This window comes from Cervus elaphus, chromosome 24, assembly GCF_910594005.1.
Source record: "Cervus elaphus chromosome 24, mCerEla1.1, whole genome shotgun sequence".
Classification (NCBI taxonomy): domain Eukaryota; kingdom Metazoa; phylum Chordata; class Mammalia; order Artiodactyla; family Cervidae; genus Cervus; species Cervus elaphus.
In genome coordinates, this window is record NC_057838.1 from 55421882 (window position 1) to 55449673 (window position 27792).

At 41.3% G+C, this 27792-nt stretch overlaps 1 protein-coding gene across 7 annotated transcripts in view; it reads left to right on the plus strand.

The window, feature by feature from the left end:
- The window catches only part of ARHGEF3 (Rho guanine nucleotide exchange factor 3), a 310527-nt gene extending 283784 nt beyond the window's left edge, over positions 1 to 26743 (plus strand). For all 7 annotated transcript variants that reach the window (XM_043885395.1, XM_043885393.1, XM_043885392.1 and 4 more), the window contains 8 exons: positions 1430 to 1600; positions 4886 to 4948; positions 7215 to 7311; positions 7473 to 7549; positions 12816 to 13073; positions 18688 to 18858; positions 22074 to 22260; positions 24513 to 26743. In XM_043885395.1, coding sequence (XP_043741330.1) covers positions 1430 to 1600; positions 4886 to 4948; positions 7215 to 7311; positions 7473 to 7549; positions 12816 to 13073; positions 18688 to 18858; positions 22074 to 22260; positions 24513 to 24865 — 1377 coding nt within the window. In that variant the 3' untranslated portion in view covers positions 24866 to 26743. The remainder of the gene's footprint in view (positions 1 to 1429; positions 1601 to 4885; positions 4949 to 7214; positions 7312 to 7472; positions 7550 to 12815; positions 13074 to 18687; positions 18859 to 22073; positions 22261 to 24512) is intronic.
- The last annotated feature ends 1049 nt before the right edge of the window (positions 26744 to 27792 follow it).

The window sequence follows — 27792 nt, forward strand, 5'->3', positions numbered from 1 at the left end:
ACAGTTAGGAGTTAGCCAGCAAGGCAAAGAAAGAAAAGCATTCCAGAAAAAGAAGACTGCTTGAAGGAAGCACAAGTGGCAGAGCATGGTGGGTACATTTAGGGTATATCCAGCAGATAACCGTGTAGAACTGGAGAATAGGGGACTTATGGTTGAGTGGTAGGAGATGATCCTAGATGTACAGACTGTGGTCAGGTTACAAGAGGACTTCAGTGCCCAACCAAGGAGTTGGAACTTCACGTTCAAGGCCACAGACATGTGGCCACAGCCATGGCAGGGAACACTTGCTAAATAAGAATGTCACTTTTGAGCACAGCAACACCTCATTGCTTCAGCAACATTTCCAATAAGTGTGTTGAAATCTTCTAGGATGAAAGCTGAAGATGATGCACTCAGCTTTCTTCTTGATCATTTGCATTTGTCACGAGAAAGCACTGTGCTAGCATGTCTCAGCCACACAGGAGGACTTTGGATGATTAGACCACCCCAAAGTCTACTAGAACCTCTTTGGAAAAATAAGAAAAATAAGGCGAGACTGGTGTCCTTTGCTGCCAAGATGGTAACTGACAGAACTGAAGTTGAGGTGAATGTAAACCGAAAGGGGACTGTTTCAGCCCCTTAGTCTCTACGTGGCTCTTCCTGGCTTAAATCACACTGAGACCCAGGGGCTCAGCTGGTGTTGGTGGAGCTTGCCGCTCCCTTGCTCCCCACCTTGAGCTCTCTCCTTTCGTTCTGTGTGTCCCTTTATGCTCTCCTGTAGCATACACAATCTTCTATGTGACCAGAGTGAATTGCTGCAAGAAACTGCTGCTTATGTTATCTCTTGAGCTTACAGTCCTGAAGGAATGATCGTCTGTTCTTTCTCCCATGGAGCACACAGCAAATTTCAGGGAATTAGGTCCCCTCTCTGAAGCAGGGTGGTGGGGTACTCTTGATTGATCAGGCCTGGGGGAGTCTGCCCAAATGAAGTGAGAGCGGTTACCCAAGGAGAGTGGGCTGTATTCCCACAAGGAGGAGAGTCGGCCTACTAGCCAAATGTTGGGTTGGTTTGTTTTTTGAAGAACATCCACTTGTGTTAACTTTTGTTCTCGAGAGCGGAGGTGTCCACGGAAGAAAGCAGAGCCCGTCTCTTGCCTGAGAGCCGCCTGTGCGCACGCGTTTGACCTGAAGTGCTCTTAGGCCGTGGTACACAGGGCTAGCCCAGTCTCGCAGAACGGATACTCCCAGCACGTCTCTGAGAGCGGCCCCTTGCCCAATTTTCCTCAGCACGTAGGCGAGAGACAATACCCTGCTTCCCAAGGCCTCGTGGCATTTTCCTCTCCTTCTTGCAAATGTCTGATTTATGTTCTGTCAGTGGCAGGAAGCCACTCAAATGATCCACCCAGTCCTGCTGCTGTGCCTGTGACGGTTTGTTTTTCTCTTTGTTCAGCGGTCCATCAGCTTCCGCAGTGAGAGCCGCCCCGACCTCCTGGGCCCCCGACCCTGGTCCAGGAATGCTGCCCCCTCGAGCACTAAGCGGAGAGACAGCAAGCTGTGGAGTGAGACCTTCGACGTGTGCGTCAATCAGATGCTCACGTCCAAGGAAATCAAACGGCAGGAGGTAGGCTGGGGCCCCTGGAGTTGGGCGTGTGTTTGGAAAAAGGTGCACTACGGGTGAGAGCCAGGCCGGCATCTATGCCAGTGTCTCCAAGTGAGTTCTTCACCGCATTGTTAGAAGGAGGACGAATGGGGATGTCAGACCTTGTAAGGAACTGAGAAGCCAGCATCCAGCTGGTTGGATATGGCCCTGACTTAAAAATAAAACTGACTGGGGACTTCCCTGGTTGTCCAGTGGCTAAGACTCGGTGCTCCTAATGCAGGGGGCCCAGGTTCCATCCCTGGTCAGAGAACTAGATCCCACATGCCACAACTAAAGATCCCACATGCTGCAACTAAGACCTACAGCAGTCAAAGAAATAAATATTAGAAAGGAAAAAAAGAAAGTGATGTGAAAATTTGATTTTACAAAGAAGATGAATCAGGAAGTGTCTATTCACAGAAATAATCACATTAATTAATTATTACATTAATTATACCACATTAATTATTATATTAATTATATCACATTAATTATATCTTAATAGCACCTTCTGGAATACTTTAAAATATTCAGTTTATGAAACTTTGATCCAGTTTTATGGAAGACTTTAGTATGGAATGCAGTTAATTTCATTCCCTATAAATTTTCTGCATCTGTGGCTCTAGATGGCTATGATAATATTACTTTATCGGGAACTTGTCATGTGCCAAGCTGTGCTAAACACTTCAAAGGTGTATCATCTAGGGAAATTCTTGGAATATCTTTTCTAATAGAAAACCTGACATTGGCGAAAGGAGTAGTTGAGAACTTTCTAGGTTTTTGACTCAGCAGTTCTTTTCTAGGACGTTATCTGCCAGGCACATTTGTACATAGATGAAGCAAAGTACGTGTAAGGTTATTCATTACAGAAACATTTAAAACAGTGCCAGAAAGAACCCGAACATCTATTATCAAGGCCTGGTTCCATAATGAATGCCCATACCTTCTGTAACTATAGAAACACAGGAAGTGTTGGCTAAGTGGATAAAACAAGACACAAAGTAGGGTGTTATAGTATGGTACCATTTATGTAGAAGGAAACATGAGTGTGTGTGTATTTGCGTGAACAGGAAAGTCACTCAGTCGTGTCCAGCTCTTTGCGACCCCATGGTCCTATACAGTCCATGGAATTTTCAAGGCCAGAATAATGGAGTGGGTAGCTTTTCCCTTCTCCAGAGGATCTTCCCAACCCAGGGATTGAACCCAGGTCTCCTGCATTGCAGGCGGATTCTTTACCAACTGAGTCACAAGGGAAGCCCAAAAATACTGGAGAGGGTAGCCTATTCCTTCCAGTGGATCGTCCTGATCCAAGAATCAAACTGGGGTCTCCTTCACTGCAGGTGGATTCTTTACCAACTAAGCTATGAGGGAAGCCTTGTATTTGCTTATAGACACATAAAATATTTCTGAAAAGGAGGTGGTAACATTGTTGACTCCTGATAGGAGAACTAGGTGGTGGGAAGGAGACAAGAGGGAAGTTTTCACCATGTGGCCATTCCTATGCTATGAATTTTGAACCATGTCAATGTATTATCTATTTTTTAAAATGAATAGGTAATTTAAAAATAATATGTACACTAATATCATTTTCAGAAATATTAACAGTGGCAAAATTTTAACAGTGGTTAACAAGATGATATTGTGGATGATTTAAATTTTTCCTCTTTATATTTTTCTGTGTTTTCCCAAGTGTGAATAGTGTGCATATATAACTTGGACTTTCTGATAGTAGGAAGGAAAGATGGGAGGATTGGTTCTGCAGACGAGGAGATTATTAAGGTACAGGGTCACCCACCTAGAAAGTTGCAGAGGTGGGATTTGAACCCAGGTCTGTCCTACTCCAAAGCCCATGGTCTTCATGCTTTCCACACACACAGATGCCTGCCCACCGTGTACCCCACTACAGCTTCCGTGGTCCTCCTCTCCTGGGGACCACACTGAGCTATGGTGAAACAGACACAAGGAAATCTGAGGAAGGTCCAGTTTCCTCCTCCAGGGGATCTTCCCAACCCAGGGATCAAACCTGAGTCTCCTGCATTGGCAGGCGGCTTCTATACCACTGAGCCACCGGGGAAGCTCCCAGGGTCCAAGTAAAAATAGTTAATTGTACTGTGCCTACCCACGTCCTGGACGTGATAATGCTCTATAGTTATATAAGGTGCCACCAGTGCAGGAGGCTGAGTCATGGCTCTACAGATCCTCTCTGTATTATTTTTGTAACTCCTCATGTGAGTCTATAATTATTTCAAAATAAAAAGTTAAACAAAATATGGGGTACCAGGAGGTCATGATGTGGAAACTTTACTGGACCTTGAGAGGGGTCACCATGCACTGGCCTCCAGCACAGCATCCGGCCTCCACCTGTTGCCAAGGAGCCCGTTCATCACCCCACTGTTCACCAGGCCCAGGGATGCAGGTGTTCTCCACGCCTGCTGCCTCCTTCCCTCTAATTCAAAACACATGCCGTAGTCCCTGAACCATCCCCACAAACATGCAGTCCTTTAATAACATTACGTTTGCCAACAGTTCAGATTCTTAGGTGAAAGTAAAAGACTGTTCTGTGCATCATAGCTCTTAGATTAAGATGGCTTAATAGAGCCAAATTAGAGATTGTTCATTTACACACATTTTCACACAGCCAGCTCCTGTGATTTTATTTATTGTACAGTGTGAAGGTGAGAAGTAATTTAGAATGAATTAACTTTACCAGACATTTAGAGTGATAAAATACTGGATTCTTCCTACAATGCAGCCTTAACACAAGTGGCTGATAGGAATAAAGCTCTCTGTTGAGATTCACCTTCTGTTGAATAGAAGGAAGACAAATTGTGATGGCCCGGTTAATAATAATTCTGTATCCATCACTGAGAACAGACCCTGTATCATTTATTATGATTGCCATTCACAGCCAAGACACAGACTCACAGTCATGGCTCAAATTCTAATTATTTCACCTAAAATAACTCTGTCTTGTTCAGCTGCATCAAAATTCTGTAAGTGAAAGATGACTTGTTGGATTGGAAGCATAAATGGAAACTCTTTTTCCCACAAACAGAAAAGCACACTACACAGAAGTTTTGCATAATTGTTTCTTTGTAGGTTTTAGTCACTAGATACAGTTGCTTTGGGTTAATTTCATGTTTTAAGAATCCTGTAAAAATCCTGAAGAAATAAGCAGATTTGGGGCTTTGAGCACTGGCACCAGCATCATTTGAATTTGGTCTCATAAATGAAAGTTCAGTAAACGTGTGTTATCTTTCCTTGCAGGCAATCTTTGAGCTTTCTCAAGGAGAAGAAGATTTAATAGAGGACTTGAAATTGGCAAAAAAGGTACATTCAAATCCAGTGGTCCTTTGAGTCACCTCCTGCTTGTTTTCCTCTGAGTAATTTCACAGTTCTAAGACTGTACTTTATGATCACTCTTTTTATGACTAAGACAGGTCATAAAAAATTTGAGAAGAACCTACAAACCAAGTAGTAGGGAAAATGGCTCAAAGCAAGAAGGCTCTAGACCTGACACCTTTAGGGCTGGCACCTGTGCATGTCTCTAACGCAGTCAAAGAATACCTCAGTTTAATCAGAAAGTGTTCATGAGGCCTGGCTGCACATGTATTTCATTGTCCTAGAAGTCTCACAGGCGGGACTCCCTCAGCCCTGGGAGGGAATGTGCAGGCATCTGAAATTGGAATGGTGTCTTAGAAAGAAAGTCATTTGAATCCCATAAGTGGGTAAAGTCATTCATGAAGGCAGTTGAATACTGGCTTGTAAGTTAGGGTCTTTCATATGGAAACTTGTCCGTAATCACTTTGTGTGTGGGAAGGGAGAGGAAATTCATGCCTTGTAGTCTATGTAATCTTGACAGCCATCCTGCCTCAAAAACCTTTCCATTCCATTGTCCCCCATGAAGGCTAAAATCCAGACTTCCTCCTGTGACACTCACAGCTTTCTCAAAAAATTGCAGGGTGTGCTTCCCTTCTTTTAAGTGTCCTGTGTGTGTGGATGTGCTCAGTCGCTCAGTTATGTCCCACTCTTTGCAACCCCATGGGCTGTAGCCCGCCAGGCTCCTGTGTCCATGGAATTCTCCAGGCAGGAATACTCATGTGGGTGCCATTTGCTTCTGCAGGGGACCTTCCTGACCCGGGAAACTAACTTTATGCTAATATCAAGTCCCATCTGTAGCATTCCTGAGAGATGGCCATCCGAGCTTTTGTTGGATACAGCCAACAAAATTGAGTTTTGGGCAGGGTTGAAGATGAAGAAGATGGGGAGGACATAGAAGGCATTTAACTCTAGCAGACCTCCTGATGGTCATAAGTCCAGCTCCTCCTTCCTCCTCCAAGATCAACCTCCTTACCTTTTTCACTTCTATCCTTTGCTTTGCTGGTCCTGTCTTCCTGCAAACCCCTCCCTTTCATTTCAACTATCCATGTCCACCTGTCCTCCAGAAGCAAACTAAAATCCCAGTTCATTCAACAGTATTTACTACCTCCTTCTCTGTGCCAAGCACCTCATCTTTAAAATATCCTGTAGCCAACCCACCTCTAATTCTCTGATCTGCTAGAGCAGTTATCATCTGGTGAATTTTTGCTGCCATGTGACATCTCTCCTATTTTTAATCTTAAACTTTTTTTTTAACATTAATTTTTCCACACCTTTTTTTTTAATCTTCCCAGTGAGCTTTATAAAACTCCTTGAAGGCAGGGACTCTGCAGTCACAGTCTCTGCAGCGCCTTGGGTATAATCGTGTATGCATGTATTCACGATCAATCCAGTCCATCCCAAAGGAAATCGGTCCTGAATAGTCATTGAAAGGACTGATGCTGAACCTGAAACTCCAAAACTTTGGCCACCTGATGTGAGGAACTCATTGGAAAAGACCCTGATGATGGGAAAGATTGAAGGCAGGAGAAGAAGGGGACGACAGAGGGCAAGATGGTCGGATGGCATCACCGACTCAATGGACATGAGTTTGAGCAAGCTCTGGGAGTTGGTGATGGACAGGGAAGCCTGGCATGCTGCAGTCCATGGGGTTGCAAGAAGTGGGACACAACTGAACAACTGAACTGAACTGTGGTTTACTTTCCATTAATAAGAGGTGATAAGATTGGCAGAGATTTTGCCCTCTTTGCTTCAATTTCATAGTAAAGGATGCCAAGCACCTTTTTCCCCCTTCACAGTTTAAATACGGACTGATTGAAAAATAACCTAGTGGTAACTAATTTTGTACACAGTGGGAATTTTTCAAGCTGCTGGACATTCAATAAAGTTAGTTTTTAAAACATCATACAAATCAAATCTCCTCTATAGTTAGAATTCTTGCCCTTTCTGAGATGTAAGATATACTGGGGCGGGGGGAGGGGGGGAGTTTGAAAAAATCAGCTTTGGTTTATCAACAACTGCAAAGGCTGAAGGCAATACCGGATTCTCATCTGCTCCAACCACACCCATCTGCTGTTTGTGCAGCATTATGGGAGAAGTCACTGGGGAGAGCCAAATACTCTGTTACTGTGTAGGGCCTCTCAGAAGCCATTTACATTAACAGCTTGCTTCCTCTGATTATAAATGCGTGCTTCCATCTCTTGCCCTTCTTGTGCAGGCCTATCACGACCCCATGCTGAAACTCTCCATAATGACAGAACAGGAGTTGAATCAAATTTTTGGAACACTGGACTCCCTGATTCCTCTCCATGAAGGTATAATTTTGTTCCCAGGATGAGTTGTGACTTGTAGCATTAACTAAGTTGTCTTATAACAAGTCACGGTTATGTAATAACGTGAGTAACGCAGACTTTCCCAGCCCTGTTCGTATTTTGAGTGCCCAACAAAATAAGGACTCTCTTTGTTTTCTCACCAGACCTCCTTAGTCAGCTTCGAGATGTCCGCAAGCCCGATGGCTCGACTGAGCACGTTGGTCCCATCCTCGTGGGCTGGGTAAGAAAAGTTCTCTGGCTTTGACTGAAGATGATTTTCAGTAATGTCAATGGAGTTTCATTTTAGCTGGGCTTTTTTTATAGGCAAACTTTTGGTTTCACATCAGAAAAAATTAAAATAGCAAGTTTCTAGTATAATTTATCATTATATTTATTAGCCTTTATTGTCTCAGAGCATGGAAACAATTTTTTTCTTATTATAAATGAACTGCATTTAAAGGTAACATGGCCTTTGTGCAATAAAAGAAGTAAAGACCCACATGAAATTGTTACTAGTTTCACATCAAATTAAGTAAAGCTAATTAATATTCACATCAGGCCAATTACAACTATAACTATTAACTCTTTTATTCTAGTGAAAATTTAAGGACAGCTTCCTGTCCATCACTAAGAAAGCTTTATTCATGCTACACACACAAAAACAATTTCTTATGGTCAAATGTCATTTCATAAACAAGGTAATAACTAAATACTGTTAATGTTTAGCATATATCTGATCCTGTGTAACTTCTTAGGAGAGCTGGGTATTATTCTGATCTGTATCCCAACATAACCCGTACCCTTTCATAATTGAAGAAATTAGTTGTGAGTTTAGATTATGGTGTCAATAGGTTTTTGGTTCTGGGGCTGAGTTGGTGTTTTACGGAGCACATACAGTGATTGTTCAATTGTAGTTTATTTTAGACAAGGTATGCGCTTGCTGTTTTGCCACAGGCCCCACTGCTCCCTATTATGCATTTCTACTCTGGAAGTCCTTGAGTGGTCCACCCCCGCTCCAGGTGTTTTTCATTTGTCTTGAAGCAGATAATGAAAGCAGATTACTTTGAAGACTTCTTCCAGGCAGTGTTAGGTCCCTCTGATCCACACAGTGTTCCAGAATAGTCAGGAAGTGCCACAGTAGCAGAGCTAGAGTCATTCCACTATTTGGAGAGTGTGTGAAGATTATAAATCCTGTTGCCGTGTGAGTTCTGTTTATCCAGTTACACTTTATTTGTATTTTAACCTTCCTAAACCTTCCAGCAAGTAAGCTTTGCAATTGATCTCTCTTCTTACCTTAATGCGTCTCCATTACTGCCTTGATCAAGAAATTTGACGGTTTCATGACTTAGCTTAAGTCCAGGAGTGAGTTTTAGCACTGAGGCTGAAATATCCCAAGGGTATCTGAAAGTCAAGTAATGTTCTAAGATGAATAATTTAGAAAATGTGCCTTAATATTTCAAGAGAGATCATTCATCTTATTTTTTTTTTTTTACTTTTCATTTTATTATGAGCCCTGGTAGATGTCTTAACTTCGTTAGCCCACAAAGAAATTTCTCTAAAGAGAGTCAGCCAGCTGGAGACAGAGGAGGTGTAATGAGATGAGAGAGTCTGCCTTACTGTTTCTTAAACTTCTTCAGTCTGTGGACTGCTTTGGTGGGAGAAGGAACAACTTCGGAATGGCACGATGACGCCTCTGTTTTTGATGAGATGGCAGTGTAGAACTATAAGGTTTCCTTAGACATCATATACAAATTGTCTGTTCATGCAAGAAGCAAAAATGAATGCAATTTGCCTTGTTACTTTTCTTTTTCTGAAATAAATGCACTTTTGTTAGGAAATTGGTTTGATTTGAGGGTAGGTTTTGTAGTCCTTTTCTGTACATACGCCAAAGACGTCTGACCATGCCAGTCCATTGCTGTCTGGACACTTAGACATCAAATGGGAACTTGCAGCTTGAAGAGCAGCCTAAAATTACACAATTGGCCCATTGTTACCAGATCTCATGGGAAATGGTCCTTATTTATCAGGCCTGATGAGCTGTTAAATGTTTTCCCTCTCTTCACTGCAGATGTGTCCGTGCGAGTGGGAATTGTAAACCAAGGGGTACATCTGTTTGAGTTCTGGTCTTTTTAACAGAGCAAAATAAACATCTTAGTAGACTTTGAATGAGAAAAGTCAAAGCCCATTCCACCCATGAAAAATTGATTTATTTCCCCCCAAAGGAAAAAAGTGAGCAAAAAAGCTCTTTTAAACAAGTAAGCCTCCCAAGTGGGATTGCCCTGACCAGTCCTTTTGACCTTAGAATGAATCAATTGCTTTTGCTTTGAAGACCTTAAAGAGAGTGGTGGGTTTTTTCAGGGAACCACCTTCATTACTGGAGATCAGTAACCATGGGCTGGCCTGTTCTCATAAGCCTCCCTTTCTCATAAAGAAACAACTTTCCAAATTACATCTTCATGCTAACATTTTTTCAGTAATAAAATAATTTATCAGCGCTGCAGAGCAGCAAGTTCTCATGTTAATTTGAGTTCTAATTAAATTTTCATTCCAAAGAGAGAGTCAGGGTACATGGAAGCAAAAAAAAAAAAAAAAAAAAAAAACCAACTTTGTTCTATCACTTTTCATAATGTTAGGAAGGTAGAAAGAATTTCTTAAAAAAAAAAAAAAGCATTTCCCTTAGTCTAAAAGATGGGGAGTACTTCAGAACTCTAAGAGATTGTGGGGAGGACAAATACACTTCAGACTGGTTTTGTCTCCAGCTAAGCAAGTAGTTTTGCTTCTCTAAACCACAATTTCTTCAATAAAAATATTTTTGGAGTAAATAGTAATAGCTGGTAGCTACCAATTTTTAACTGGGAACCAACCTCCTCTTAATGCTTTTTATCTGCTGTATCTCAACATCTCACTAAAAGAGGATATTAGTATATGCATTTTGTAAGTGAAAGGCTTCTGAAGGGTCCCCTGACTAGTAACTCAGTTAGGCTTTGAACGTGATTCTCCCTGTTCTAGAGTTATTGCACTGTATTTGGAAACCAAGATATGTGTATTCTTCATTCCCTATCTGGTTATAGATCACTTGTGGCTTTTTCTAGCCAGTGAGCTGAACCAGATAGTTTTTCAGGTTATGCTCAGGAAATGAGGACCCTGTCAGGTGTGAACACAGGACCAGAGCCAGATTTGGTTTCCACGGCAGCAGGGGCGGCATGATCAGAGAGAGTAATGGCCCATTGGACAGCAAGTGGCAGCGTGGTCGGTGTTCTTAGCTAGAGTACATCTGATGGTTACTACTGATTTGTTTCTCCATAATGAAAACATTGGGCATTTCCAAGTCTTTTGAAAAGGCAAGGAAGTGGAAATGAAATTAAGAGGTCCTGAATCTCTAATTAACTCTGAAGATCTGAGTTACAAGCCACAGTGCAACATGTGGGGTGTGTCTGTGTGTGTGTAAGTTCTAATTGTTATTACTTTCAAACACAACATAGAGAAAAGAATTTCTGTAGCCCTTTTAAATTCGAATAGAGAGGTTTTTTGTTTTTGTTTTCATTACATGTAAGGAAGGTACATGTAAATGTACTGAGAAATGTTAAACTCAACAGTGAACTTTTTAAACATTATGCATCTAGGAAGTTTGTGTATGTGTGCATGTGTATAGGCACCAATTGTCATTACTTCCAAATATAACACTGAGAAAGGAATTTCCAAGAAATGTTAAACTCAACAGTGAACTTTTTAAACATTATGCATCTAGAGTGTTTGTGTATGTGTGCATGTATATAGGCACCAATTGTCATTACTTCCAAATATAACATTGAGAAAGGAATTTCTGTAATTCTCTTTAATACAAATAGAGATTTTTAATAACATGTAAAGAAAGTAGACATTTCCAAGGAATGTTAAACTCGACAGTGAACTTTTTAAACTTGACTTCCATGGTATCTTGTCTGATGTCAATCACTGAGAAAATAATTTCGATAAAAGGTGTAAAAGCAGCAGCAGAACAGTTAAACTTTGACCCATTGTTCAGATGCCGCTGCAACTTTTTTTTTTTTTTGCAACTTATTTTTAAGCTGAGTTCACAAACCATCAAATATTATCTAATCCAGTAATCCATTAAACGTTAATTTATTAGTTCATTCAAAATACAGACTTTGTCTGCTGTATAGTGGGCCTAGTGCACAGCACTGAGGATGCAAAAATGAAAGACCCTCTTGCCACCGTCTCACACTGAATCATTCTACAGAACAGGCGTTGTGGTAGATGTGACTTCCTAGTCCAGGGAGGGAAGCAAACACTGTAGGACCATTGGCTGCATTTTATTGCCTCTGGTGACCTTCTGGAAGCTGACAGCTTGTACATGAGGGTGCCATCATAGGGAGGAGTGGAAAGGGGAGATGAGCAGCCCTTTCACTGAGTCTTTGACCTTGTGTTTGCACCTTGTGACTAATGGGATATGTCAGGAAAATTAGTATTTAGCTGGAAGGGAGATGGTGGACTCAAAAGTGTTCCAGCGTCTTAAAATTTATTCTTCGCATAGGGCTTCCCTGGTGGCTCAGTGGTAAAGCAACTACCTGCCAATGCAGGTGATGCAGGTTCAATCCCAGGTGGGGAGAGGGGTGGAGAGCCCTGGAGAAGGAGATGGCAATGTTGGCCCTCCGGTATTCTTGCCTGAAACATCCCATGGACAGAGGAGCCTGGCAGACTACAGGCCACAGGATCACACAGGAGTCAGCCAGGATTTAGTGACTAAACAACAACAACAAAATTCTTTGCATGGAATTGTGATATTAACCGTAAGGTATATTTTGGCCTGTCAGAACTAATTTAAAAGACATTTGTAAATGATTTCTGCATCTCATTTTTTACTCATTATACATTTGTTTTAACTTCTTGGATTTCTTTATAATTGGTCTGCCTTGGAATCAAGAACTTTAAAACCATTGTAGGTAGAGGTGCTTGCTCTGGGCCATGCAAAGGTCTGGGCTGTGGGGTCTGACTCCTTTCTTTTTGTGCCACCAACTCTTCTAGATTAGTTTCTTATTAATAATTTTAAAAGAACCCTCAAAAAAAAAAAAAGAACCCTCATTAAAATTTTTTTTTTCCTTTCACCAGATACTTTTGAAAGTTTAAGACAATTCTGTATGCATATGCAATAATCCCCGTTGAGGAAAATTCTGAATTGTGTGCATATACAGTAATTCCAGCTCTTTTGAGTCTAGCTTAGATTGACAGAAATGCAAACAAATTATTGAGGTCTTAATAATCAAGAAAGTAAACATGCCACTAAGAAAATAACTGTGCAAGCAAGCGGGAGCCTAAAGAGCTATCTGTCTGTTGCCTGCCACTTTGAAGATTCTGTGTGTGTCTCCTCCAGCCATGCAAACAGAGAGATGTTGGGCAGGCCTGGAGACCAGTTAGGCTTTGTTCAGTCCCAATGAGTGATGTCAGCGTGTAGCTTCAGAGCATACTTGTTCTAATGCTGCACCCCTCCTTTCATGTTCCTTTCTTAGCTACCTTGTCTCAGCTCCTACGACAGCTACTGCAGCAATCAAGTAGCTGCCAAAGCTCTGCTGGACCACAAAAAACAAGATCACCGAGTCCAAGATTTCCTGCAGCGATGTTTAGAGTCCCCCTTTAGCCGAAAACTAGATCTCTGGAATTTCCTGGATATTCCAAGAAGCCGTCTGGTGAAATACCCTCTGCTTCTTCGAGAAATCTTGAGGCACACACCAAATGATAATCCAGATCAGCAGCACCTGGAAGAAGCTGTGAGTTTCTTTCTCTCCTTGGTATTTCCCCAGTGGCTGGAAGATTGGGTAAATGTGTGAATGAAGGGTCCCTGGGTACCAGGACACAGGAATCTTGGGTTCAGGGCTTGACTCTTACATCAACCATGTTTTGATTTAGTGAATCAGTGCTATTTCTAATCTGTGAAATGCAGTATTTACATGAAATGCACTCTAAAGTCCCTTTGACTCTAAACTTTCTTGATTCTGAATAGGTGACTTTGTAATCTGTTTGTTGCAATTCCTGATTATTACGGTAAGATCTCTGTAAAGATTTTAAATTGAATAGCTTTGTTTAGTTAGCAAATGGAAGTTGCCTTTTGCCTTTTACTGAAGCCCATTTGTGAAGTCAGCACCCACTTGAAACCCAAGTTTCCTTGGCTCCAGATTGACGCATGGAGCCTAGTCAAATCTATTCACCAGCAACTGTATTGGATATGGGGTTGGGTGGTTTGGGAAATATGGATTCTTCCCTAGCAGGAATGTAAGACCAGGAAAAATTGGATCCATATCATGGGATCTGGTGACCTGTGACATTCTGCCCAGAGAGCTCAGTTCTGGTTGCGGTGCTCTGCAGGACAGGGCAGAGGAGATGACAGGCCAGAGGCGCAAACAGCCAGGGCAGAGGTGTAGAGAAGTGGCAGGGTACATCATGCCAGCGAGTGCCATTGATCAGTTTGCCTGGGGTTGATAATAGTCAGAAAACAGCAAGAGAAGGGACTGAGGGTGGTGGTTCACATTGGGTATACGGTTGTAAATATCAATTTGAGACCCTTTTCCTTTCTTGTGCTTTTGTTTCTTAAGTAGCCTAGATTCAGGTTCAAATTCCAGCACCGTCACTGGCAAGCTGTGTGATCTTAGACATGTAACATTGCATCTGTAGCACAGGGGTCAGCGGAGACTAGGGACAGGGAAGCAAGTGGGGAGGATGTTGCAGTGGTCCAGAGGCATAGCCTTGGAAACCTGCTCAGGGAGCTAGCAGTGAGGATGCAGGCTAAGAGACCAGTTCTAATAGTTCATTCCCTGACTGGATCTGGGACAGTAATGAGCTGATAAACAGAGGTGATTGGAAAATCGATCAGAAGCCTTGAGTCTGTGGAGCAAACTGCCTGTTTCTTCCCAGAGAGGGGCTTAATAACATCGGGTTGGCCAAAGAGTTTTCTGTAAGATGGTATGGGGAAAACCCAAATGAACTTTTCGGCCAACTCAATAGTAATTAGTAACAATAACAGTAGTAAATAGTAATGGCAACAACAATAATAACAATAACACCTGCTGACATGTATTGAATACCTAGTAAATCAGCTTTATGTGATTGTCTAATGGGTTATGTATCTCACTTAACCCTCATACTAACCTGTGAGAAAGCTGTTCATGTTAGGGCCATTTTCCAGATAAGGCGTGGGGGCATTAAATAATTCGCCCAAGTCTGGGCCAAGAAGTAATGGAGTTAATATCGAAGACTGCCAGTCTTACGACTTCTCCACTTCTTCATGCTCCTCTGCCACAGAGCTGAAAGCCTGGCTACTTTCTTAAGCCCCTGTTGCCTCTGGAACTACAGAAATCTGTCTGGCCGCCAGGCTTTATGGAGGGCCTCACCAATCCAGAGCTGGGCCAGTTGTCCGTGGAGAGACAGAGAAGAACAGGAAAGACTCTCCTGATTCACAGGGTGTTTGAGGTGTCTGGCAGGCCCAGCATACAGACCAGGCTCCCAGTCCAGCACAGCGGGGAATGCAGGCAACAGAGATGAGGCCCCGCTCACTTCTTCACGTCTGTTTTTATTACTCGGAAGAGCAATACCGTGGCCTCCTCTCCATATTTCATCCCAGCAAGTGTGTGGTCTGTAAGAATGAGGACAACAGGGAACTCGACCTAGTCTAAATAATTACTTTTGTGAAGAACACAAGCCTGCCCTGAGTTTTCCAGTAAAGATTTCTTCTTTTTAAAACGCAGCATGAAAGAATAATGCTTTGTTTAAAAACAAGAAAAAGAAAAAACCAGTAAGCTAAAGTTCGAATTTAAAAACAGATAAGAATATGATTGTTTGCAATACACCAGTCTCCTTAGTGCATAAAATTCTTCAGGCTAATTTGCCAAGTTCTTCAGGCAAATTTACGTGTGAAGCATGGTATACCTGCATTTGAAAATGTCTGCAAAGCAAGTCTTCTGAATGTCCATTTACACTGTATAGGCACAGCAATTTTTTTTTCCTCTTCTCTACAAAATCCTTGTGGCATTATCCTGGATGAACAGAAATGTTTAGCCCTGTACTCTTGAGTGCATCGTGAATGTTTGATAACCGTAAAATACACACTACCATCATAGCTTGACTAATATGTTCCCTGAATAAATTTTCCTCCTATAAGAAGGAAAAAATCAGGGAACTCTAAATAAATTGCTTCTACACCAAGCATTCAGTCTTATGATTAGATCTAAAGAAAGATCTTGTTTTTTAATGTAGTGTGTAAACTACCACATCTGTATTAGAATTGCTTAATAGTGCTTTGAAAGGTTGATAGAAATTTCCCCCCAAAGAGAACATCTTAAAATAGGACTTTGGATACTTGTATATTCCAGATCTGGTTGTTTAATGTTTTGTATTCTAAGGATTGTTTCAGTCAGAAAATTATCCTGCAAGCCATCTCTTTCTTCTGCCTGCCACTGCTCCAATTCCACCCCCCCCACCCCAAAAAAAATCACTGGAATCAATGGAAAGAACAGTCCTTTTTTTTTTTTTTTTTTTTTTTGATGCAACAGCAGTGAAGCCTGCTCTTCTTGGTCCATGTCAGGAGCCAGCAAGTAGATGATATTACCACACAAGGGGGGAGACAGACAGGGCTTTCAGAGTCTACATTGAGAATGACAATTCCAGCATATGGGGGTTTAATCCTTATTCTGTTACGGATATCTTTCATCATGTCACTTTACCAGCCCCTGCCCTTCAGCGTGAACCCAAATGAGAAATGCAATGATAAATTTAATTTAAATGCACAACTACCATGACTGTTGGTTATTGGCAATATCCTATGTGTAACTTTATTCCTTGCTGCAATTCTGCAAAATAGATTCCTCTCGAGAACTGGTACAGAGAGATTAGACATGGCATGCAGGTATATTAGTTATGTATATAACTGAATATAAATACAAAAGCAGTATTTTCAATAAATGAAAGCAGACCCAGAGTCACTACAATAAATACAGATACTGAATATGGAATAACACCAAATGTTTCCATTCTTTTGTCTCTTTTTATTTTTTTTCAAACACCAGAGAAAGAAGCAGCATTTGAGAGTAGTCATAGCTGCCTAAGGAAGCACTGTGGCTTTTGAGTTTATTAATCTTCATGTGATATGCCAGCTGTTCAGTTCCTGAGTTAAATTAGGAAATGAACGTAGCTTTATGCCTATAGTACATCCTCTTCTGGTTTCCTGGATTCTTGCAGGAAATTCAGAAAATTAACTCAAATACTGATTAATTCCAGCTGCCCAGGTACACCTAGTAATGTCTGATAAGATGAGACACAGCACTTAATGCTCAGTCTTTAAAAACAAGGGAAAAGTATGAGTTTCAATTCACATTAAAAATGTAATAAAGTAGAAAAATAAGCTAGACATAGAACAATTGTTCAGATACCGTCCACGTATTTTCAGCTTCTTGAGGGCAGGGACCCTGTCTCGTTTCCTTGAATGCCACCACCTAGTCAGACACTGAACAGATGCTCAACAGCATTAATTGAATTAATTTGCAAGATGACTTATAGCTTCAGTGTATTTTGTGAAATTTCTTTTTTGTTTTTGAAAGCAACAAATAATCAGTCATCTTTGAAAACCAAGGAGGGGAGAAGCAAGGAGAAAGTTTGGGTACCAAAGTGTACCATTTATTACTTGTTTTGTTTTACTGAAACTCAGATTAATTTCACAGGACTTGTACTTAACCTTAGGTTGACATCAAAGGCCAAAAAAATTCTTTTTTTTTTTTTTTTAAATTCTTTATATGACGTAAAGAACCTATACTTTTAAAAATAATGTGTTTTGTTTAAAATTATCAAGTAGTACTACACTCATTCAGAAAACAGAGAAAAGAATAAATAAATGATCTTTGAAACTGTTAGTAGCTAAAGCGTGTAGAGATTATACCTCTGTTCTTAGGATGCAGTCACTAGACATCATCTCAAAGCTAAAAGATCTTCTGTTGAACTGCATGGAAGTGCCAAAGCTATAATTGGGTAGAAGTTTTTAATCCAGTTTCTTTGGGCATAAGGCACATGAAAAATAATTAGTTAACAATCTTAGAATTCACTGCCACTTAAACAAGGTCTGGTAGCTTTTTGCTGAGTAAAGGCCTCTTTTAAAACCTTGATTTTCAAAGACTGGTCTGTTTTTCCATTAAATCAATGCAACCAAGAAGAGGCCTTACTAACATTTCTCATCTGTTAAGTTGTATTCTGTTAATCCCACCACAAGAAAGATGGGACTGTTGGTCTTTTCACTACTAGGGGACAGAAGTCTCTGCTGAGGAAGTGATTCCTTTGCCTTGGATTGGTGTCTCTGAGTTTTTTTCTCAACTAACTTCTTGCTCCTTCTTTCTAGAATTTTCTAATTTTTAGATGTATCATTCACGTGCTAAAACACCACCACATTGGGATAAATGCCCACTGACCATGTCTCAGTGTTGTTCTCTTGTTTTGTTTTGCTTCCTTTTGTATTTAACCATAGTGCATCCACCATTGCTTTGAAATCACTCTACCCCTGTCTTATTTGAGTGTGCTGTAGGAATGGGCATGAGTGTGTATAGACAAATCGTCTCCATTCTTACTCCTAGTGTCTATTTCTTTCCATTCCTAGTTCTCTGCCCTTCATACATGAGTTATGTTTTGTCACTAAATGGTACCCAAACCATTTATTCACACCCCATTTGGATGTGTTGTTTGTAGGTTAGATTGAATACATGTAGAGAGACCTTGAAACTGGGTTTCAAATCCACAAGGACCATCCCTTTTCTGGACTGTTACATTCTGCTTTGTTTTCTCTCCTTGGCTGCATTTTTTGTGTGTATGCCTACATTTTCTACCTTGTTGAGCACATGTTAAGAAATGTGTGATACAGAGTCTAGTGGCTATAAGTCCTGCACATTGAAAGCAGTGCTTCACATTTCTTTCTCTCAGACAAAATTCTGCATCAACATTAGTTTTATATTTAATACAAATATAGATGTGTGTGTGTGTGTGTGTACAAATGAATATATATGTATGTATTTAACCGACTCGATGGACATGAGTCTGAGTAAACTCCGGGAGTTGGTGATGGACAGGGAGGCCTGGTGTGCTGCGATTCATGGGGTCGCAGAGAGTCGGACACGACTGAGCGACTGAACTGAACTGAACTGATATGTGTACAACTATATAGATGGTATATGGATAGATAGATACAGTATGTTAAAAGCATTTTTCCCCCTTTTCCCAAAGCAGCAGCTTAGATAATGGGATCTCAGAATTAGATCCAAGTGTATCTTAGCGACTTTCTAAGGTTAAGTCCCTGGGCCTTGTTGATGTGAATGGTTTGATTACTTTCCCCATACTTCCTTTTTGTTTTTACAGATAAACATCATTCAGGGAATTGTGGCAGAAATCAACACCAAGACTGGAGAATCTGAATGCCGCTATTATAAAGAGCGACTTCTTTACTTGGAGGAAGGCCAGAAAGACTCCCTAATCGACAACTCAAAGGTGCTGTGTTGTCATGGTGAACTGAAGAACAACCGAGGCGTGGTGAGTAGTTGCTTTCCTTCGGTAATTTCATCCGGAGCCTCCCTGACTCCTTCATCCGTGTGATTTTGAGCCTCCTATTACAGTGCCTTCCCTAAGCAGAGTCATGTTCTTTAGACAAAAACTTTCTCTAGTGTCTTTTATATCACAGGATCATACATTATTAAATTTGTTTTATATATTATATATACATATATTTTAAATTTCATCACCAGTACATATTCAGAAAAATTTTGGAAACCATCATAGAGTTGCCAGCTTTTTCTGTTGTCTGGTCATGACCCTCAAAAACAAACACAAAACAATTACTATCTCCTCCCACTTGGCTATCAGCAAGTAATAGATGATTTTAACAGGATGTTAAAAGTATATGATCTCAGAAAAATAGATAGTTCTTTAATTGAATTCATTTAGCTTTATGAGAAATTCTTCTTACGAGTTGGTGCCTATCCACAAACTGACATTTTGAGACCAGTTTTTTATTTTTGTGTTTTGTTTTAAATAACAACCTACCCACCATCAGCTCTACATCTTTTTTTAGCTCTGACTTGTAAACAGTCCATTTCCTTGCTTTTATTCTTCTATGCATATTGAAATTGTTCCTCCTCTCCTATCATAGCAACTTGCACAAATCTCCCCTGGAGGGCTTACTATGGTAGATTGTGATTCTCCATTTATCTGTTAGTATTTCCCACTTTATCATGCTCTTTTACGGTGGAGACTGTGCCTTGTCAGTCCCTTTCATGGGGACCTGACATATCCTAAGGCACTGAGTAGTGTTAGGTGAATATGTGAGTGAATGAATGAATGAATACTTACCTAAAGGAAAAATGGATGTGAATTACATGAGAGATCAAAATTGAGCCAACTCACCAGGCTTTTTTTTTAATATGTAACAATAGAAAATAATGCTGATATGTAGTATTTCTATGATTTTTATACATTTATATATAACATGTTTTATATAATATATCAACTGTACTATATATAACATATGTTCATATTTTAGCATTGAGAAAGCCATTGAGACACTCTCCACTTCTCTTTTGTTTCATCTTTAGCTTCTAGCCAACCCTTGGAATGAAAGCCAAAACTTGATGGAAAAGCTCTTAATAAAGCTTTGATGATTCAGAGGCTGCCTTTTTGACCTGGGCTATAAAGTGGCATTTATGAGCAGGCTTGGAAATGGCATTTGAAATCACTGAGGACATGTCATAGCATCCATTATCAGTGCTGCTGTAGATCTAACCAGTTGATGTTGCAACAAAGGTTGTGAGACCTGTCACAGGCCACTGCTTAAAGAGATGTTTCTGTTTGGGAGTTACTGATTGCCAGGCAACTGCGTTCTGCTTTTTGCTGATTTTTGGAAAGCACTGGTAGACTTCTAATGGCCAATACTCCAACTCCTTGAACACTGTTCCTCAGAAGCCCTGTGACAAGTAGAAAGGAGCATTGCTGTATGGAATGGGGGCCCGTCTTCCTCCTGTCCATCAGTCAAGGGCTGAGACTCTGGTTGGCTGTGCCTAGGTCATTAAAGATGACCCCTACCTAGTTCATGTTTCAGGCAGATTGATTTTTGAAAACAAAGATTTTAATTGGAGTGGGGCACTCGTTTTTGTTTGTTTGCTTTTTCCTGTAGAGGTGTAAAAGTCATTATGAATAAAGTCATGAGTCAGGAAAAAAAATTCTCAATAGCTTGAGGGCAGGAAGGAGCTGCAACTAAGAAGAGGAACTCTCAGTGAACATTCATAAACAGGGAATATTTTTTTAAAGTTGCCCAGATAATCAATGTTCAAACCTCCTACCTTGGCTGGAAGAGTGATTGAAGTAGAAGCAGTATAGAAATCTCTGATTATTTTTAGTATATGAAACAGTGACTAACACCTCCCCTCACCAACCCCATTATCATTCTGTCTACCATTCCCCTCCACCACCAAAGAAAAAAGCCCTTAACTTGGTTATTTTGTGCTTTTCTCTGTTTTTCGGTCTTCAGACCTGCCCCTACTCCAAATACACACCAATACAGAACCACCATCCTTTGTTTCCACAAGCCAACATTTGGTTGAGCTTCAGTTCCTGCAGTTTTTGATGTATATGTGTATCTGTCCATCCATCAGTCTGTGGCAGGGTGGGGGTAGATGGCCCACAAGTATCTTTTCTTCCAAATGTAAAATTATCTGATAACACTGAAAGTGCTTCCCTGACCCCAAGTCAAGATTCTAGTGTGAATTTTCAGCCCTATTCTTCTGGTCTCCTCCTTGAAACTCCTGGGCTGACATTCCCAAATATTACCGCTGGAAAACCAGAACCTAGCTGCAGAGTCATGGATTGTCTCACTTCAACTCCTAAGCATTTCCAAGCTGTGGGAAGAGTCTGGCACTGGAAGTTGAATGGAGCCAATTTACTCCAGCTCCACTCAGGAAAATTGCTTTTGTAATGTGGTTTTGAGACAAGCCTTTATTTTCAAGATTCTTTTTTTGCCCACAACACACACATCAGTCATCAGCCTTTTAAGTACAACCTCTTCGGAGAACTGAGGTTCTTATGAACTTTACCAAGAAGGACAAGTGCTTTGATCGTCTTTCTTCGTGGCTACAGCTGCATACTCTGGTTTCCTAGGGAATGGGCAGTGTTCCGAGCCGGGGTGCCTGGGTGAAGCTGATAATCAGCTCTGTGGTGGAGTGAAAGAGTGTTTTACAGGTTTGAGAAGCAAAGATTTAGGCTCAGATATACTAGTCTCATCTTTTACGGACTGTTACTCATTTTGATCTCTTAGAATTGTACTGGATATAATAAACCAAAGCCAGAAAAGGACTGACTTTTTTTTTTTTTCCTTCATTACACCCTTAGTTCTATGGGGTTTCTCTCTCTCTCTTCTTTTTTAATGTTCCTGTAATAAATGTGCTAGAGACCACGTGTGCCTGCGTGTGTTGTGAATGGTGAACACCCCTGGAGCTGGCAGACCTGACTGCAGGTGTCTGTAGGCAGAAAGGGCCTCTTCACTGGGGCGCTAGGGAGGTGCTCCTACAGGGCAGGCAATGGATGCATCTGGAAACGCCTGCAACCCCCAACTGCTGTCCTCCTGGAGGTAGATTTGAGCCAGAGAAGTTCAGAGGTCAGTTTGAAGCTGGTACCCAGGGACCTGTTATCCCCAGAGGTCTACTTATCAACTCCTTAGATTATTGCTTAAGGGAATCCTGTGTGTTCTTTTCTTCCAGAAACTACATGTCTTCCTCTTCCAAGAAGTGCTTGTTATCACCCGCGCCGTTACCCACAATGAGCAGCTCTGTTACCAACTGTACCGGCAGCCTATCCCCATGAAGGACCTGCTGCTGGAAGACCTGCAGGATGGGGAAGTGAGGCTGGGTGGCTCCCTGCGAGGGGCGTTCAGCAACAATGAGAGAAGTACGGGTGGCTGTCCCTCTTGACCTGTGGAGTGTCTTTGGGAGTGGTGGTTTGGAGGGAATGGCCGGCTGGTGAAAGAGACGAGCCGTGGCCTTGGAGGCAAATTGCATCTCAGTTGTGTTTCATCACTTAGAGCTTGTGTAACCTTACTCAACCTCCAGGGGCCTTAGTTTCCCATCTGCAAAGTGGGGATGCATGCATACCTACTTCATAGGATTGTTCTCAGGATTCAGTGAGACCCTGGGAGTTGACCTGTCTGTCCAGCATGACTGCTGCCCGCTATGCTCCCTTCCTCTGACTGCTTCCACTGGATAAAAGCCTTCTTAAGACCAGACTGTTCCTATGTGACTGCAGCTGCTTCCACTGGATAAAAGCCTTCTTAAGACCAGACTGTCCCTATGTGACTGCAGCTGCTTAACAGTGGGTGTTCACATAGCTGACTTGTGTCTAAGGAGGCACAGCTATGGTCAACTGGGCCGAGGGTTTATCTGTAATTACTCAAATGGGCTTCTCTGACTTGAGATTTAGTAAACAAAGGAATTAACCAAGAGAATCTTAGATAGCAGTGTCTATCTAGGGTCTTCTATGTGTTAAACACTGTGCCAGACACTGGTATACACTGGTCTACCACACAGGTCAATTTTGGGGGAGCCCTGTGGAATTTACCTTGTGATGGAGGAGACAGATGAGAAATAACTAAATATTCTGGGTGTGTTTAAAAAAAAAAAACAACTAAAACCCATTAAGGGGATAGAAAATAGCAATAGGAGATCTGTTTAAGATGAAATGGTCAGGGAAGTCTTCTTTGAGCAAGTAACATTTGAGCCTCTTGGGTTAATATTGGTGTCCTACTGTCCAAGTAGTTAATATACGCTGCGTCTTACCTCCACACCAGCCCCTCTGCCCTAGTGATAGAACTGGTAGCAGGAGTAGTACTTACATTTCTCTAGTAGCAATGCAGGAGCATTTACATATGTTACCATGTTTATCCCTCATAATAACCATCTAAGGTTGAGTCTCTTTGTTTTCCCCATTTTACAAATAAACTAAAATGTAGAGGAGTCGAGGCATTTGCCCCACAGAAAAGAATGGAGCTTGAATTTATCTGAAGCCAGTCTGTTGACCTCAGGGATCGTGCAGGGGAACTGACTGAGCTCAGACACGTCCATGAACCACATGCATGTGACACATGGGGCCCATTAAATGCCAGTTAATGTTGTTATTAAATTAAGTCAAATGTTTTCCATATTGTGTGCACTATCATTTTTTAAATGCACATGGCTCCATGATTTCCCTGGCAGTCCAGTGGTTAGGACTACATGCTTTCACTGCCGAGGGCCTGGGTTCAACCCCTGATTGGAGAACTAAGTTCCCACAAGCCACATGCCATGGCATGGCCAAAAATATATATAAATAAATAAAATTTTTAAAGAAACAAATGCACATAGCTCCTTTTGGCAGTTATTAGAATGTCATTTCATTTTAAAATGAATCCAAACTTATAAGAGTTCTGACTATATCTTGGGATTTCCTTGATGGTCTAGTGGGTAAGGCTCCAAGTTCCCAGTGAAGGGGGCGTGGGTTCGATCCCTGGTCTGGGAACTGAGATCCCGCATATCGCAGCTAAGCCCACAAGTGCTGCAACTACTGAGCCCATGCATCCCAGAGCCCACGCATAACAACTAGAGAAGCCTGTGTACCACAATGAAGACCCAGTGCAGCCAAAAAAAGAATAAAAAGAATTCTATCTTTACATGTCTTCTCAGTCATCAGATACTAAACACACAGGTACTATCATGTGGAGGATCTTGGACTTGTTTGATGTTACAAAGAGCTTCTTAAACTTGAAAAAGCTTTAGCTTGGGGCAGTTGTTAAAATGACAAGATTATCAGGCTCCTCATTCCAGACCTGTTGAATCCAAACCTCTAAGGGGAGGACCCCAGGATCTGTATTTTTACCATGCTGTTTGGAGATTCGGATATGCGGCCAGGTTTGGCATCCAGTACCCCGGAGTCCCGGACCGAGTTGTTCTGTACTGATTTGATAGCGTTGGAAGGCCCCTGAGTGCCAGACCTGTGTCAACACCTGTTGGTTGAGGAGGCTGCAGGGTGGAGCCAAGCCATGTCCTGAAATAGTAGGACAGTTAGTGATCTCTGCCATGAATACAGGGTTAGTGTCACCGCATAGGTTATCTTTGGCCTGCGGAAATACCTGTGCACTGACCTTTTTTGTGTGTTCTTCTTATTTCTAGTTAAAAACTTCTTCAGAGTGAGTTTCAAAAACGGATCCCAAAGTCAGACCCACTCGTTACAAGCCAATGACACGTTCAACAAACAACAGTGGCTCAACTGTATTCGCCAAGCCAAAGAGACGGCTCTGTGTGCGGCGGGGCAGGCGGGGGTCCCTGACCCCGAGGGACCATTCCTAGATCCCGCCCCCGGGAGCAGGGAGCCACGGGGAGAAACAAGACTTGAGCAGATGGACCAATCAGACAGTGAGTCGGACTGTAGCATGGACACGAGTGAGGTCAGCCTCGACTGGGAGCGCATGGAGCAGACGGACTCTCCCTGTGGGACCAGCAGGCATGTTGAAAGCAACGTCTGAGAGGAGCGTGTGCTTCCTGGAAGCAGCCCTGTCTTAACCTGTACAGTGTTTGCGTTCCACATGTGGAGCGGTTCGGAGAAGCACTTTTTACTACTTTTGTGACCGTGTTGACCCAGTCTCTTCTGTCTGTACCTTTTTGTCTCTAATACTGTAACTGCCAATTTGTGTCAGCTGGAATCTGTGGCAACTGTTAGCCTGTATTGTTTTTCCCAAGTGTCTGAATGGGTGGATATGTACTTGAACAAGTTATCAATATTTTCACTGGTCCTGCTGGATTTTGAAAAACAGAAAGGAAACAACCTCTAAACTACTGTTTCATGTAGATTACTTTTAAAGGATCCTTCCACGTTTCTCTAGTACTTTTCTAGCTCTTTGACAGAGTAGCTGAAGGCATGAATTTTCAAGGGCCTTGCAAACAGGGCATGAGGAAGTTACCTGTGTAATCATGATGGTGTGTGAAGGAAACCGGGAAAGATCACTGTTTCAAGTTAAATTGATCCAATATCATTCAACCAAAAAGCAGGAAAACATCCCTGGGGATTCTGAAGGTTTAATTTTGCAAAGGAAGAAGCACTCTCTTGACCTTGCAAGTTCATCTAATACAAATCTGATGCAATAATTTACTAGGACATGAAATAGAGTCTGACCTTAAAAGGATCAGCACAAAAGCAGCTGTCAGCTCTGAATCTTGAACTGAAGTATATATTGCATCAGGAGGTCTCTGCCAATAGATGCTGGCTGGCCTTAGATACGCATTTCTAGCCTAAAACATAAGAGCAGAACTCATCGGGCCTGGGAAAACCTGGCAGGAACAGCAGAAAGGCCCTCTTCACTTTGTTTCATCTGCCTCAGCCCACTCATATTTTGGAGCATGAATGAAGAGATGACGGAGAGACTGTGGCTGCATCAGTGACCCTGTTTACATAAACATGTGAGAAGAAGAATTTGGAAGAAGTCCTCCATCGTGACCTTGTGTCGGAAGCATTAAAAAAGAAAAGCAAAGTCCAGTGTCCTTCTGGGAAAGATCAGAGCCTGGGGTTTTCCTGCTCCACTTTCGGGTCATCATTTGCCATCACTGGCTCTGTGCTGGGATCAGAATCATAATTACATTCTCCAGAGGCTGACTTAATTAACTCCATCATCAATCAGCATCAGTTGGCCAAACTAGTAACCTCTTTGTCCAGCCTTGATTTACAATGTAGGGTGAGCCGCAGACCTTTGAAAAAAAGTTAACTGAATACACAGAAAAGCTCTGCACGAGTGTAAATATTGAAGATGACTTGTGCAAAATTGTACCCACACCAGCACTAGTAGTAATGATTCTAAATTATTGCCAAAAAGTTTTTTTTTAATCTGTGACTTTCAAGTTTACACAAAGGAGAGCAGTAAATACTATGTTGTCATTTTATTATGTACATCTATCATGTGCATTCAGAAAGCTGTGTGATGAGATTTATCAATGTAAAAACAAGGTATAGTACTTATTTTTCAAAAATAAAAAAAGTCATCAATTTTACCCTGTAAAACATATTTCTGTATTTATAGATTTTAAACTTGGTGAATTTTTTTTTCTATTACAAGTTTATTTAAAAGTGCTTTGTTTCTTAAGTTGTTATTGATTTACCAACTGACTGACTGAATCTGCTGCAGATAGAAGCAGAGAAAAGCCAAGAAAAGTTGTTTGATGGTGAAGAAAAGAATGAATCATTCTTTGAAGGAGCCATCGGCCACTGTGGCCAGCATTGTTGAGAAAAGAGGTCTGTCAAGGACTGGCCTATGAGAAGAAAGTCAATGAATGTTTTCATGAAATGAATGTTTTTGTATAATGGCCTTAAACTTTTCTGGAAGCATTTCAAATAAATTACGTTAAAAATGGCATTTTCTTGGTGTATAGTGTTTGCCCTACAAATACCAAACTTCCATTTGTCTTCCTGGGAGCTTCTTTCCAAAATTTCTGCTTGTACCCAAATACACATTACAATAGGGTGCAGGTTGAAATAAATGCTTTGATTTGATCTACCAAAGCTCTTGTCGAACTCATATTTCTAACGCCTGTTTTCTCAAGGATTCTCTGCTCTTCGTTATTTTAATTTAATTTGGAGTGTAGTTGATTAGCAGGATTGTGTTAGTCTCTAGTGTATAGCAAAGTGATTCCATTGTACATATATACCTGTATCCATTCTTTTTCAGATTTTCTCCCATTTAAATTATTGTAGAATATTGAGCAGAGTTCCCTGTGCTATACAGTAAGTGCTTATTGGTTATCTGTTTGATGGACAGTAGTGTGTACCTGTCATTCCCAAACTCCAAATCCATCTTCTGCTACCCTTCCCCACCCCCGTAACCATAAATTCATCCTCTACATCTGTGAGTCTGTTTCTGTTTTATAAATAATTTCATTTGTATCTTTTTTTTTAGATTCCTCATAGAAGTGATATCATGATATTTATCTTTCTCTGACTGACTTAATATGATCATCTCCAGGTCCATCCATGTTGGTGCAAATGGCATTATTTCATTCTTTTTAATGACTAATATTCTATTGTATATATGTACCGCATGTTCTTTATCATTCATCTGTCAATGGACATTTAGGTTGCTTCATGTCTCGGCTATTGTAAACAGCACTACAATGAACACAGGGGTGCATGTATTCTTTCCAGTCTTTTTGCTCTGGATGTATGGGATTGCTGGATCATATGGTAGCTCTATTTTTAGTTTCTTAAGAAACCTCTATACCACTCTTCATAGTGGCTGTACCAATTTACATTCCCACCAACTGTGTAGGAGGGTTCCCTTTTCTCCATACCATCTCCAGCATTTATTGTTTGTAGACTTTTTGATGATAGCCCCTCTGACTGGTGTGAGGTGATATCTCGTAGTTTTGATTTGCATCTCTCTAATAATAAGTGGCATTGAACATCTTT